The sequence below is a fragment of the Cebus imitator genome, unplaced genomic scaffold (assembly GCF_001604975.1).
Source record: "Cebus imitator isolate Cc_AM_T3 unplaced genomic scaffold, Cebus_imitator-1.0 Scaffold93, whole genome shotgun sequence".
Lineage (NCBI taxonomy): Eukaryota > Metazoa > Chordata > Mammalia > Primates > Cebidae > Cebus > Cebus imitator.
Genome location: NW_016107408.1, coordinates 6,443,939 through 6,459,123, shown reverse-complemented (window position 1 = coordinate 6,459,123; position 15,185 = coordinate 6,443,939). Strand labels below are relative to the sequence as shown.

Here is a 15,185-nt window from a genome sequence, read left to right as displayed (position 1 = left end):
TTTTTTTGAGATGGAGTCTTGCTCTGTCATCCAGGCTGGAGTGCAGTGGTGCCATCTTGGCTCACTGCAACCTCTACCTCCCAGGTTCAGGCGATTCTCCTGCCTCAGCCTCCCAAGTAGCTGGTATTAAAGGCATGTGCCACCACGCCTAGCTAATTTTTTGTATTTTTAGTAGAGATGGGTTTTCACTGTGTTAGTCAGGATAGTCTTGATCTCCTGACCTTGTGATCCACCCGCCTCAGCCTTCCAAAGTACTGGGATTACAAATGTGAGCCACCGCGCCCAGTATATGCCTCAATTGTTAACACCAGATTTGTCTCGTGCTGTTTAATCCTACTTTGTAATGAGTTGAGGCATGGGCGCTTGACCAGGTGAGTGTTTTTTGAGCTAAATTAATTTGTGGCAGGCTGGGCGCAGTGGCTAACGCCAGCAATCCCAGCATTTTGAGAGGCTGAGGTGGACGGATGACCTGAGGTCAGAAATTTGAGACCACCTGACCAACACGGAGAAACCCCTTCTCTACTGAAAATACAAAATTAGCCCGGTGTAATCCCAGCTACTTGGGAGGCTGAGGTTGTGAGCCAAGATTGTACCATTGTACGATACCTTGGGCAACAAGAACAAAACTCCGTTTCAGCGAAAAAAAATTGTAGCAGCACAGAAAAGGGACAACTAACCACCAAGTAGTCGTCTGGTGGCTAATTGGAACCACCTGAGTAGTGGGTTGTCTTTTTCCAAGTTGCTTCACGTTTGAACAAAATATGCGGACTCTGCAGGGCACCAAGGCCTCAGGCCTGCATCCCTTAGACATGCGGCCACCACTCTGTGGAATGGATGCGGCTGATGACACAAAGCATTGTTGCCAGGAAACCCTCAAGTCTTTCTGTCCTTACGTGGCCCCCCAAGAGTGCGTGAATCCTGGCCTTTCTAGGTTAGGGGGATGGATGGAGTCTAGCTGGACTTTGGAGGCCATCTCAGCCCCTGTTGCCAAGGCTCCCCTTGTGATCCTTGTGGTGGCCTTTGCTTCCCATCGAAGCTCGCAGCGAGGGCGCGTTCTTAGACGGAATCTTCAGGGTGCGCGGGGGGGCCCTTACGTTTCAAACCTCCGCCGGCGCGGGAACTGGGAGTCCAGGGCTCCAGCCCGGGGACCCGAGGCCGGCGACAGACAGCGGAAGGGCGGATTCCCCAGAGGCAGGAACTCGGTCCAGTGACTCGCCCGAGGCGGTCAGACCCGGGGCAGGGGCGCCCCGAGGGCCCCGCAAGGCCCCCTAAGAGCCCCAAGACGCGGCGCGCAGTGAGTGGGGAGTGGTTGGCCGGCGCCCCGCGGCGGCTCACAGCTCCCGACAGCCACGATGCCGCCCACGACGGCGGTGACCACAGTCTCCCTCCGGGAGCTGGCGGACCTCTCCATCGGCACCCCGGAGGTGGGCGCCGTCAACTTCACCGCACTGCACACGCTCATCGTGGCCATGCTCAAAAACCTCGACCTCCAAAATACCCAGATCGACTTCCAGACCCCGTCGGCCCAGCCCAGCCAGTCGCCGCAGCCCTCCCGGGGCTCACTCAGCACCCCGAACCTGCCTGCGCCCAAGGAGGCGCCTAAGGAGGCACCCCGGGAGAAGCGCAGGAGCGTGACCCGGGCGCCCCCGTCGGCCCTGGAGAGCCAGGTGAAGGACCTGGGCGGCCAGGTGGAGGACCTGAGCAAGCAGCTCAAGCGCATGGATGGCCAGGTGCAAGGCATCGCCACGCAGGTGCAGCACTTCTCCCAGGCCACCGGGCTCCACCTGGCCGTGCCAAAGTGGCTGGAGGATCAGGAGGTGGACGCGCGGGGGCTGGATAGTATGCAGACTGGGAGTATCAAGAAGGACACCACCGCCGAGGAGCTCAGCATCGCCAGGGTGAGCGCTGGGTGGAGGTAACCCTCAGGCCCTCTGCCTCCTCTAGGCCGCCCTCCGGGCCTGGCCGAGTCCCCACCCACAGTAGAGGGGCGCGCGCGGGGGTGGGGATGGAGGGGCTGGGGACAGAGGAGGTGCCAGGCCTCAATGTGACTGGTTAGATAGAGCAGTCCACGCTCTATCTTGCAGGCTAGGGGGCTGCTTCAAGATGTCCTGCAAGACCGAAAAACCCTAAAAGAACACCAAGGAAAGGCACAGGGCCTCCCTGAGCTGGAGGGGCCTGGTGACCCCACCTCCCAAGGGTAGTGGTCCCATCCCACCTCCTCCTTCCTAGCCCTATTTACAGGAGAGGCTCATCCACCACTTATCAGACGTCCAAGGACCCTGAGCTGGCTCAGAGTGGGGCCGGCAACTTCTCAGAATATTCTTAGAGGAAATTTCCTTTTTAAAAAGAATAAAGAGATAGGTGTTGAGGACAAAGGCTCCCAGAGAAGGGGAGTCAGGATGGACAGCTGGACCTCAGCTCCCTGTGGCCATGACACAAGCCACAGCAGGTAGGGGACAGTTTCATGTGGACTTTGTTTTTTTGGGACTGAGTCTCTGTTGCCCAGGCTGGAGTGCAGTGGCACAGTCTCCGCTAACTGCAATCTCCGCCTCCCAGGTTCAAGCAATCCTCCTGCCTCAGCCCCCCAGTAGCTGAGATTACAGGAATGCACCACCATGCCCGGCTAATTTTTGTATTTTTAGTAGAGATGGGGTTTTACCACGTTGGTCAGGCTGGTCTGGAACTCCTGACCAAAGGCGATCCACCCGCCTCAGCTTCCCAAAGTGCTGGGATTACAGGCGTGAGTCACCGCACCCTGCCTTTTGGGTTTTTTTTTTGGTTTTTTTTTTGAGACAAAGTCTCGCTCTGTCACCCAGGCTGTAGTGCAGTGGCACAATCTCGGCTCACTGCAACCTCCGTCTCCCAGGCTCAAGGGATTCTCCTGCCTCAGCCTCCCAAGTATCTGGGATTATAGGCATGTGACACCACACCTGGCTAATTTTTGCATGGATTTCACCATGTTGGCCAGGCTGGTCTGGAAGTGCTCACATATCCTTAGCCAAAACTGTGAGCCACTGTGCCCAGCCTTCAGCTGGACTTTTGCTTTCTTGGAGGGAGAAGTGCATAAGATCACTGAGCATCATTAAGTATTCTCCAGTGAACTCCAGGAAGCAATGCACGCAGCGCCGGGAGGTAATAGACAAGCGTGTCTGAGAGCCGCAGTAGGATGGGCCCAGAAGAAACAGCAGGAGCAACTAGGAAGACAGCTGGGTGGGGAGGCCAAGAGGAGGGACAGGAGGGGAAAGAGAGGCCAGGAAGAGGAGGCCAAGCCCCTGCAGGGGACCCGTGGCCGCCCATGCCTTCCCGCCACATCACCCTGGGTCTTGAGACCCCAGCACCACTCACTTTTGGTCTGGGAAGTGTGTCAGCTTTCCTTTCCAAACTTTAAAGCGTGGTGGGTTTTTTGTTTTAATTTTTTTTTTTTTTTTTGGACAGAGTCTCAACTCTGTCACCCAGGCTGGAGTGCAGTGGTACAATCTTGGCTCACTGCAACTCTGTCTCCTGGTTCAAGCAATTTTCCTGCCTCAGCCTCCCTAGTAGCTGGGATTATAGGTGCACACCACCGCGCCCGGCTAATTTTTGTACTTTTAGTAGAGATGGGGTTTTTGCATGTTGGCCAGACTGGTCTCCAACTCCTGACCTGAAGTGATCCTCCTGCCTCAGCTTCCCAAAATGTTGGGATTACAGGCAAGAGCTACCGTGCCTGGCCTTTTGTTTTAATTGTTAGCTAATCTTAGATTCTAGAGGTTTGCATAATTTATAAAAAGCAACTTAAGTTTTATTTGTAATTATTAATATATTCTTAATCCCACATATGCTAGCAAGCACTTTAAGTTGTAGCGGTTTGCTTTGGTTCTTTAGAGGTGCTTTTCTCTTTAGACAGCACAGATGTTCAGCTCCTGTTGAGGTACCTGGCACCTTCTTCCTTGCAAGGCAAGGTGGGCCTCATCCTCCAGGCTGTCATGAGTGGGCTGGAGCAAACTGAATCCCAGGACAAGAGGTCCCATCTCTGCAACAGTGTTTGCTCCTGCCATGCCACCCCCCAGGGTCCCCTGCATCTCACTTCCCTTCCTGTGCTTGGCTGGGAAAAGACCTGGGAGGTAAAAACCAGGCAGAAGGCAGCATGCAGGGACTAGTGCCTGGAATCCCAGCACTGTGGGAGGCCAAGGCTGGAGGATTGCTTGGACCCAGGAGTTTGAGACCAGCCTGGGCAATGTGGCAAGACCTTATCTCTACAAAAAAAAATGTTTAAAATGAGCTGGATGTGGTAGTGCATGGCTGAAGTCCCAGCTACTCAGGAGGCTAAGGTGGGAGGATCACTTGAGACTGAGAAGTTGAAGCTGCAGTGACCTGTGGTGGCACCCCTGCCTGGGTGACAGAGCGAGACCCTGTCTCAAAAAACCAAACGGCTGGGTGCAGTGGCTTACGCTTGTAATCCTAGCACTTGGGGAGGCCAAGGCTGGCGATCACGAGGTCAGGAGTTTGAGACCAGCCTGTCCAATATGGTGAAACCCCGTTTCTACCAAAAAATACAAAAGTTAGCTGGGCATGGTGGCACACGCCTGTAGTCCCAGCTATTCGGGAGGCTGAGGCAGGAGAATTGCTTGAACCTGGGAGGCGGAGGTTGCAGTGAGTGGAGATCGCGCCACTGCCCTCCAGCCTGGGCAACAGAGTGAGACTCTGTCTAAAAAACAAAACAAAACAAAAACAACCAAAAAACCCAAATAGAAGAAACCCTCCCTTTCCATAAGAGCCACACGAATTCCTCCTTTCCTCATCTCCTGACACTGAGTCAGAGTGTGTGTGTGTGTGTGTGTGTGTGTGTGTGTGTGTGTGTGTGAGAGAGAGAGAGTGTGTGAGTGTACAAAAGACCCCCTGGGATCTCCAGGACTGTTTCCTGATTTCAGGGCTCATCCTCAGAGGAAAGCAGCATCAGAAGATGTTGCAAGAGGGGCGGGGCGCGGTGGCTCACACCTGGAATTCCAGCACTTTGGGAGGCCAAGGCAGGTGGATCACCTGAGGCTAGGAGTTTGAGCCCAGTCTGGGCAACATGGTGAAACCCCATCTCCACTAAAAGTGCAAAAATCAGCCAGGTGTGGTGGCGCATGCCTGTAATCCCAGCTACTCCAGAGGCCAAGTGTATGAGTGTATGGGTTAGTGTGTCAATGTTAGGGTGTCAGTGTGTGTGTTAGTGTACGAGTGTTTGTGTGAGTGTATGTGTGTTAATGTGTCAGTGTGAGTGTGTGGGTGTGTGTGTGCACGTGCGTAGGGGCTGCTGTCATTCTCCTTCCCTGAACTCTTCTTCCAGGTACTTTTACAGCGGGTTGATGAACTAGAGAAGCAACTGAAAGATCGGGAACAATTCCTGGTAATACCAGCCAGTTCCATGGGAAGGGGATCTCCAGGGGACTGGCCCTCTCTCAGCGTGGCCCTCTCTCCAGGGCTTGTCCCTCCGGGGTAGGCAGTGTGTGCCTTCTGCCTCCCAAGTCTCTGCCCCTAGGATTAGAGGGAAATCTGCCCCATCCCTGCCCAGCTCTCTACTGGGCGCCCACATGGGACAGAGAACTGGCTGCCCAGCCTTTGCTGGTCACTTGAAGGGTGATGAATTCTCCCTGGGGCTAGGGCTGTGAAGGACCCACACAGATCCTGTTAGACCAAGTCTGTTCCTAAAGCTTCTTGGGATTAATCAAGGGGTATGTGTGTGTCTTGCCTGTCACTGTCAGGAACTGGTCAGCCGGAAGCTCAGTTTGGTTCCTGGTGCAGAAGAAGTCACCATGGTCACCTGGGAAGAGCTGGAGCAGGCGATTACGGACGGCTGGAGAGCCTCACAATCGGTGAACCAGTGGGGGCCTGGGCAGTGGTCTTGGGTGGGGCTCCCCAGAACCTCTCGCTTTGTATAGCTGCACAGGATTCTGTTCTATGGATGTTCATCGTTCACAAGTTTCATAATGTGGATATTTTACATGGTTTTTCCAGTCTTAAGAGCAAGGTGACACTCACGTGTGAATAGCGTGCATCCCTAGAAACAGAATGTGCATTAGTGATTTGGCTAGCCGTTGGCAAATTGCCTTCCATGGCTGCCATTCCAATGGAGACTCCCGCCGGCAATGGAAGAGAGCACTTGTTCCCTGACATTCCCCAGCACTGTATGCTGGCACCCAATTTTTTTAGTTTTGCTAACCGACTGGGTCAACAGAAAATCGTACCTGAGTGTAGTTTTTATTTGCTTTTGTAGCTTTTCAAACTTTCTTTACAGCGTGTCCTGAAATGTAGGACCTTTCCTTATTAGCGGACATGGTGACCGACCGTGGAATTAAAACCTCTGTAGGGGACCCTTTGCTGCTGATGACTTTTGCACACAGGCTTCTGTCTGTCTTGGTTCAGTGTACAGATGACCAAATTGTTTTCAGATTCCCAACCTACCTTCATCTGAATAAAATCAAGCTGGATATTTTCAAATGGCCTCAGAGATGAGACTTAGCTTCCCTTTTGGTTTTCACATTCCTCCCACTGGCTTTGGGCAAGTGGGTTATCAAAACGATCAAGCGAGCTTTGAGGGCCGTTTCAAAATGTGGACAGGAGGGTAAAGAGTAAAGCTTTTGGTGCCACCAAGTGGCCATTTTGGAGAGTGCCAAATATCTGTGTACAAAAGACCCCCTGGGATCTCCAGGACTGTTTCCCGATCTCAGGGCTCATCCTCAGAGGAAAGCAGCATCAGAAGATGTTGCAAGAGGGGCGGGGCGCGGTGGCTTATGCCTCGAACCCCAGCACTTTGGGAGGCTGAGGCGGGTGGATCACCCGAGGTCTGCAGTTTGAGCCCAGCCTGGGCAACATGGTGAAACCCTGTCTCTACTAAAAATCCAAAAATTAGCAGTGTGGTGGCACACATCTGTGACCCCAGCTACTCACGAGGCTGAGGCAGGAGAATCGCTTGAGCTCAGGAGGCAGAGGTTGCAGTGAGCCGAGATTGTGCCATTGCACTCCAGCCAGTCTAGGCAGCAAGAGTGAAAACTGTCTCAAAAAAAAGAAAAAAAAAAAAAAGGTAAACTGGAAAGACTAGCCAGTCAGTCATGGGAGGAAAGAGGGGACAATGTGTGCTTCCTGTGGCTGTTCCAACAAATGACCACAGACTTAGTGGCTTAAAACCACACAGATCTGTTACCTTACAGATAGGGAGGATGCAAGCCCAGCAACACGTTTCACGGGGCAGAGGTCAAGTTGTTGGCAGGTGGCTCTGGGGGGAAATCCATTTCTGGTCATTTTCAGCTTCTAAATGTGGCCAGCAGCCCTTGGCTCTGGCCACATCACCTTCAGCCTCCTTCTTGTAAGGACCTTTGTGACTTCATCACTGCATCCACCTGGGTAACCCGGATGCTCTCTCCATCTCAAGATCCTTAATCACAACTGCAAAATCCCTTTTGCCACGTAAGGTAACGCTTCCAGGTTAGGAGGATGGGGACGTGGATATCTTTGAGAGCTTATATTTAGTGTGCCATAGTAACTAAAATCAAAATAATGGTTTTTTAGAACAAACACCTCAAAGTCCTGGACAAATGGACATAACAGCCAGAGGCAGGGGGAGGAATGCGGTCCTAGAAAAGCTGGTACAGTTTTTATTAAGGGCATCAGATGAGACCCCATCATTTCTGAGGATGATAGGAATTAAAAATAATGAGTGCTGGCTGGGTGTGGTGGCTCACACCTGTAATCCCAGTGCTTTGGGAGGCTGAGGCGGGGGGATCACCTGAGGTCAGGAGTTTGAGACCAGCCTGGTCTACATGGTGAAACCTCGTCTCTACTAAAAATACAAAAAATTAGCCAGGCGTGGAGGTACATGCCTGTGATCTCAGCTACTTGGGAGACTGAGGCACTTGAACCAAGGAGGCAGAGATTGCAGTGAGCCAAGATCGTGCCACTGCACTTTAGCCTGGGTGACAGAGCAAGACTCTGTCTCAAAAAAAAAAAAAAAGGTGGGCACTTTGGCCCTCGCCTGTAATCTCAGCACTTTGGGAGGCCAAGGCAGGTAGATCACCTGAGGTCAAGAGTTTGAGGCCAGCCTGACCAATGTGGTCTCTACTAAAAATACAAAATTAGCCAGGCGTAGTGGCGCATGCCTGTAGTCCCAGCTACTCGGGAGGCTGAGGCAGGAGAATCATTTGAACCTGGGAGGTAGAGATTTCAGTGAGCCAAGATTGTGCCACTGCACTCCAGCCTGAGCAACAAGAGCGAAACTCTGTCTCAAAAAAAAAAAAAAAAAAATTATCCAGCCATGGTGGCATGCATCTGTAGTCCTAGCTACTTGGGAGGCTGCAGAGGGAGGCTTGCCTGAGCCAAGGAGTTAAAGGTTGCAGTGAGCTGTGATTGTGCACTCCAGACTGGGTGAAAGAGCGAGACCCTGTCTCTAAAGTGTGTGTTCATGTGTGTGTATAGCTATACCTGTTTTAATGTCCATCTCTGCTAATTCTAACACATATGCCAGTGTTAAGTTGGTCTCAGTTGGTTATCTCTTCATTATGGGTCATGTCTTCCTGCCTCTTTGTATGCCTAGCAATCTTTGATCAGGTGCCAGCTGCATTGGATGCTGGATAGTGTTTTTAGATGGAGTCTTGCACTGTCACCCAGGCTGGAGTGCAGTGGCACGATCTCTGCTCACTGCAGCATCCACCTCCCAGATTCAAGCGATTCTTCTGCCTCAGCCTCCCGAGTAGCTGAGATTACAGGCGTACACCATCACACCCAGCTGATTTTTTGTATTTTTATAGAGACAGCATTTCACTATATTGGCCAGACTGATTTCAAACTCCTGGCCTCAAATGATCCACCTGCCTCGGTCTCCCAAAGTGTTGGGATTATAGGCATGAGCCACCACACCTAGCCTATATGTTTTAAATATATGGTTCACATACCTTCCAGTATACACTTTTATCATCAACAATGGGGCAGACTTTATATTTTATTGATTGATTGATTGATTGACTGAGACGGAGTCTTGCTCTGTCACCAGGCCGGAGTGCGGAGGAGCAATCTTGGCTCACTGCAACCTCTGCCTTCCGGGTTCAGGTGATTCTCCTACCTTAGCCTCCTGAGTGGCTGGGACAACAGGCACCCACCACCCCACCCGGCTAATTTTTTGTATTTTTAGTAGAGACAGGGTTTCAGGCCAGGCATGGTGGCTCACGCCTGTAATCCAGGCACTTTGGAGGCCAAGGCAGGCAGATCACCTGAGGTCAGGAGTTCAAGACCAGCCTGACCAACATGGTAAAACCCCGTCTTTAAAAAAAAAGAGAGAGAGAGAGAGAGAGAGAGAGAGAGAGAGACGGGGTTTCACCATGTTGGCCAGGCTGGTCCCGAACTCCCGACCTCAGGTGATCTGCCTGCCTCAGCCTCCCAAAGTGCTGGGATTATAGGTGTGAGCCACTGTGCCTGACCCAGACTTTATATTTTAAACTTATGCATTATGTCCTTTATTTAAAGGCTCGGCAGAAGTCCAGAGGATCACTTGTATTTTGTAATTTTCCCATCTTTTATGAATAAAAATTACACTTTTTAAAAATTTTATTTTTGAGATGGAATCTCACTCTGTTGCCTAGGCTGGAGTGCAATGGCGCAATCTCAGCTCACTGTAACCTCTGCATCCTGGGTTCAAGCGATTCTCCTGCCTCAGCTTCCTTAGCTGGGATTATAGGCACGTACTACCACACCTGGCTAATTTTTGTATTTTCAGTGGAGACAGGGTTTCTCCATGTTGGCCAGGCTGGTCTCAAAGTCCTGACCTCAAGTGATCCATCCACCTCGGCCTCCCAAAGTGCTGTGATTATAGGCGTGGGCTACCGCGCCCGGCCACAAAAATTACATATTTTTGTACGTCTCATTTACAAATATGCAGATTCTCAAAAATCTGGAGGCCTAGCCTTCCAGAACATCAGTGTGTTTCTTTTTTTTTTTTTTTTTTTTTTTTTTTTGAGACGGAGTTTCGCTCTTGTTACCCAGGCTGGAGTGCAATGGCGCGATCTCGGCTCACCGCAACCTCCGTCTCCCGGGTTCAGGCAATTCTCCTGTCCCAGCCTTCTGAGTCGCTGGGATTACAGGCACGTGCCACCATGCCCAGCTAATTTTTTTTTTGTATTTTTAGTAGAGACGGGGTTTCACCATGTTGCCCAGGATGGTCTCGATCTCTTGACCTCATGATCCACCCGCCTCAGCCTCCCACAGTGCTGGGATTACGGGCTTGAGCCACCGCTCCCGGCCCAGTGTGTTTCTTTATGTCAAGCTTAGCTTTTAGCACCAGAAGGTTTTTTTCTCCAGGGAACCTAAATCATCTTAGTCAGATATCCCAGATTTCCGTTATTTCAACTCTGATAGTGACTATTTTGAGTGTTACCGATTTCCTTCTTCTCTCCATCCAGGGCTCAGAAACACTCATGGAATTTTCTAAGCGCAGAGGGTTCACCTCCTTAACATCATCTGATGCGACTCTAAGCAGAGCACCTACCAAGCAACCAAGTATTGACCAGGCTCTGGATTCTGCCAGGGGTCTTGGCCCGGATCAGACTGCATCAGGGTCTAGTGGCACAGCACACCCCTCTGATGGGGTGACTGGCAGGGAACAAAGCAGGCCCCCCACTGGTGCTGGTAGACAGCAGCAGCCGAGGGCCCGTGATGAGGCTGACATGCCACAACTCCATCCGTCTTCTGTATTCCGATTCAAATTAGACTCCGATCGTCAACGAAGTAAAGAGAAGCTTACCTCGACACATCCAAGAAGAGATGAACAAGAGGCACGTCCTGGCCCAGCTCAACAGGACTTAACCTTGGCCAGTGGCCAGCCCAGCAGGGTGCCCACTAGCCAGAGTCAGGTCCGTGCAAGGCCAGATCGCCATGGGTTAGAACCAACTGGCGTGGATCAGCCTGGATTCATGCATGCTAGCACCTACCCGCATGGTGCGGTCCCCCTCAACATGGGTCAGCTTGGTGTACTGCCACCTGAAATGGATGATCAGGAACTGGTACCACTTGTCATGGATCAGAAAGGTATGGTGCCACTATCAGTACCTGGCAGAGACCAGCAAGGATTGGAACTACCTAGCACAGACCGGCATGCTGTGGTTCCACTCAGCCCATACCAGCCTGGTGTGACACTTCCTGGCACAGACCAACGCAGTATGGAACCACTTGCCACGGATCAGCATGGATTTGTAATATCAGTCATGGGTCAGCAAGGACTGATACCCCCTGATATGGACCAACAAGGATTGGTATGGCCTGGCATAGATCAACATGGACTGGTTCCACCTTTTACAGACCAGCATGGTGTGGTACCACCTGGTTTGATACCAATTAGTGCAGATCAGCAAGGTTTTGTGCAGCCCAGTTTGGAAGCAACTGGCTTCATACAACCTGGCACAGAGCAGCATGATTTGATCCAGTCTGGCAGATTTCAGCATGGTTTGGTGCAGCCTGGTGCATATCTGCCTGGCTTGGTCTGGCCTGGAATGGATCAATCTGGTTTGGTCCAGCCTGGCACAGGTCAGCATGGTTTGGTCCAATCTGGTGCAGGTCAGGGTGGTTTGGTACAGCCTGCTGTAGATCAGCCTGGCATGGTCCAACCTGGTACAGATCGGATTGATGTGGTACAGATTGGTGCATATCCACCTGGTTTAGTCCACCCTGGCATGGATCAGCATGGTCTGGTACAACCTGGTACATTTCCTAGTGGCTGGATACAGCCTGACGTGTATCTACCTGGACTGGTACAGCCTGGTACATATCCACGTGATTTGGTACAGCCTGGTGCAGATCCACGTAGTTTGGTCCAACCTGGAATAGATCAACATGGTTTGGTTCAGCTAGGAGTTGATCAGAGTGGTTTTGTGCAGCCTGGCATAGATCAGTTTGGTTTGTTCCAGCCTGGTACAGATCAGTATGGTGTGATCCAACCTGGAGGTCAGCGTGACTTAGCACAAGCTGCTGCAGATCAGCGTGATTTGGTGCAACCTGGTATAGATCAGCGTGGTTTGGCACAAGCTGGTGCAGTTCAGCCCGGTTTGGCACAAGCTGGTACAGTTCAGCCCGGTTTGGTCCAACCTGGTGCAGTTCAGCTTGGTTTGGTCCAACGTGGAGTGGATCAGCGTGATTTGGGACAAACTGGTGCAGTTCAGCCCGGTTTGGCCCAACCTGGTGCAGTTCAGCCTGGTTTGGTCCAACGTGGAGTGGATCAGCGTGATTTGGCACAAACTGGTGCAGTTCAGCCTGGTTTGGCACAACCTGAAGTGGATCAGCGTGGTTTGGCACAAACTGGTGCAGTTCAGCCTGGTTTGGCACAACCTGGAGTGGATCAGCGTAGTTTGGCGCAACGTGGTTCAGTTCAGCGTGGTTTGGCTCAACCTGGTTCAGTTCAGCGTGGTTTGGTCCAACCTGGAGTGGATCCGCGTGGCTTGGCACAAACTGGTGCAGTTCAGCCTGGTTTGGCACAACCTGGAGTGGATCAGCATGGTTTGGCACAAACTGGTATAGTTCAGCGTGGTTTGGCACAACCTGGAGTGGATCAGCGTGGTTTGGCACAACCTGGAGTGGATCAGCGTGGTTTGGCACAAACTGGTGCAGTTCAGCCTGGTTTGGCACAACCTGGAGTGGATCAGCGTAGTTTGGTGCAACATGGTTCAGTTCAGCGTGGTTTGGCTCAACCTGGTTCAGTTCAGCGTGGTTTGGTCCAACCTCTTGCAGTTCAGCCTGGTTTGGTCCAACCTGGAGTGGATCAGCATGGTTTAGCACAAACTGGTGTAGTTCAGCGTGGTTTGGCACAACCTGGAGTGGATCAGCGTGGTTTGGCACAACCTGGTGCAGTTCAGCGTGGTTTGGCTCAACCTGGTTCAGTTCGGCGTGGTTTGGCACAACCTGGAGTGGACCAGCATGGTTTGGCACAACCTGGTGCAGTCCGGCCTGGTTTGGGCCAACCTGGAGTAGATGAGCGTGGTTCGGCACAACCTGGTGCAATTCAACATAGTCTGGCACAACTTGGTGCAGATCAGCCTGGTTTGGCACAATCTGGTGCAGTTCAGCGTGGTTTGATCCAACCTGGAGTGGTTCAGCATGGTTTGGTGCAACCTGGAATGGATCAGAGTGGTTTGGTCCAACCTGGTGCAGATCAGCCTGGTTTGGTCCAGCCTGGTACAGGTCAACTTGGTACGGTGCAGCCTGGAATAGATCAGCAAGGTTTGGTGCAACCTCAGGCAGATCCACGTGGCTTGGTACAACCTGGTGCCTATCCTCCTGGTTTGGTACAACCTGGTCCAGATCCTCGTGGTTCAGTCCAGCCTGGCGCACATGTGCATGATTTGTTTCAACCTGGGACATACCCACGTGGTCTGGTGCAGCCTGGAGTGGATCAGTATGGTTTGAGACAACCAGGTGCATATCATCGAGGCTCGATGGCACCAGCCACAGAGCTTCGTCGCTCTTCAACATTCCAGGCGGATCCTACAGGTTTTATATCAGCACGTCCATATCCACATGGTGTGGTACCTCCTAGCAGAGAACAGCACGGCCAGGTGTCACCACTCCTAGCTACTCAAGGTTTGGCATCACCTGGTATAGACCGAAGGAGTTTGGTACCACCAGAAACTTATCAGCAAGGTTTGATGCAACCTGGCACCCTGATACACCAGCGTGGCCCAACACCAGTGAGCACAGACTTGGAATCTACACGCCCAGATCAGCAGCATTTGACATCACGTGGCCCAGGTGAGCACGACCAGGTACACCCAGATGCAGCTCAGCGCAGCCGTGCTTTCTCTCTTGCAGACAGCCGTGATTTAACGCATCCTAGCTATGGTGGCCCAAGGTACCTAAGTGCTGATCAGCATAGCCAGGAAGGTTTGCTTCCAATTAGAACGCAATCCTCAGACCAGCCTGGAATTGCTGCCCAGGTGGCCCCAGGCCAAGATACCAGCCTTTTCAGGAGTCCAGACTCCCTCAGCCGAGTGTCATCACAAAGGAGCGAAGTGTTGAGTGAGGTCCCGAGTGTGCACCGTGATTCACTGGGTAGAATGAGCTCTAGTTTCCCCACAGCAATGGAAACGTTTCGTCTGATGGGAGAGCTCAGCGGCCTCTATCTGGAGCTAAAGGAGAGTATGAAGGATCTGGATGAGGAGGAGACTGGCCAAACCGAGATGGAGAAGATACAGTTCCTGCTGGCGAAGATGGGTGGGTGCCTCTTGCCGACAGAGGAGAAACCACCGTCTCTGGGTTCAGGGGGTCTCCCCTGGCCTCAACTCCTGGCTGCTAGACTTCTCCCTGAGCCCCTGAAAACAGTATGTCTCACAGCCTTTGCAGTCCAGAAAAATGGGTGGGCAAAGGAAAGATCTAAGCCGCAGGAGAGGAGTGGAGCGGGTGCTTGTGGCTTTGTCAGGCTCTCTGCACAGCAGCTGGGGAGAGTGTCTGGTTATAGAAAGCAGTAGCATTGGGAGGTGGGTGGGAGAGAATGCTGAAGAATTAAACTTAACATTTTGGCTGGGAGCAATGGCTCACGCCTGTAATCCCAGCACCTGAGGAAGCAGAGCCGGGCAGATCACTTGAGACCAGGAGTTTGAGACCAGCCTCAGCAACATGGCAAAACCCCATCTCTACACACACAAAAAATAGCCAGTGTGGTGTCACACACCTGTAATACAGCTACTCGGGAGGCTGAGGTGGGAGGATCGTTTGAGCCAGGGAGGCAGAGGTTGCAGTGAGCTGTGATCTTATCACTGCACTCCAGCCTGGGTGACAGAGTGAGATCCTGTCTCAAACCAAACAAAACGTAACATTTGTCTATTCCCAACTCCAAGCCCAGAGAATAATTAAGATTTTTGTGGTGGATGGAACTGGTGAGTCTGTTGTCCCAAAGCCCTTTAGGATGTCAGGCCCCAGGTGGATGTTTTATGGGCTATGGACAGTCTTCTCTCCCTTCTTCCCCTCCTGCTTTCCCAGTCACCAGGAGATGCAGGATAAAGTGATAGGTTCTGCCGTTCTCTGGGGCAGCTTCAGTGTTGCAAGGGCTGGAAATAGAGATTGGGGGCTCACTAGAGCGCTGACCCCTCTGATCATAAGGTCTCTGTTTTCCGTAGTCAAAAAGATCATCCCTCCTGACCTGCAGGAACAGGTGAAGACTGTAAAGACTTTAGCCAAAGAAGTTCGGCAGGAAAAAG

The 15,185-nt window shown here is 52.1% G+C and overlaps 1 protein-coding gene across 1 annotated transcript in view; it reads left to right on the top strand.

Annotated features, from left to right (window-relative positions):
- Positions 1-902: 902 nt before the first annotated feature.
- QRICH2 (glutamine rich 2) overlaps positions 903-15,185 on the top strand; it is a 30,155-nt gene continuing 15,872 nt past the window's right edge. Inside the window, exons 1-6 of the mRNA XM_017535823.2 lie at positions 903-1,898; positions 5,309-5,368; positions 5,724-5,834; positions 10,407-12,279; positions 12,664-14,202; positions 15,105-15,185. The exon at positions 15,105-15,185 is cut by the window's right edge and continues 3 nt beyond it. Coding sequence (XP_017391312.1) covers positions 1,353-1,898; positions 5,309-5,368; positions 5,724-5,834; positions 10,407-12,279; positions 12,664-14,202; positions 15,105-15,185 — 4,210 coding nt within the window. The 5' untranslated portion in view covers positions 903-1,352. The remainder of the gene's footprint in view (positions 1,899-5,308; positions 5,369-5,723; positions 5,835-10,406; positions 12,280-12,663; positions 14,203-15,104) is intronic.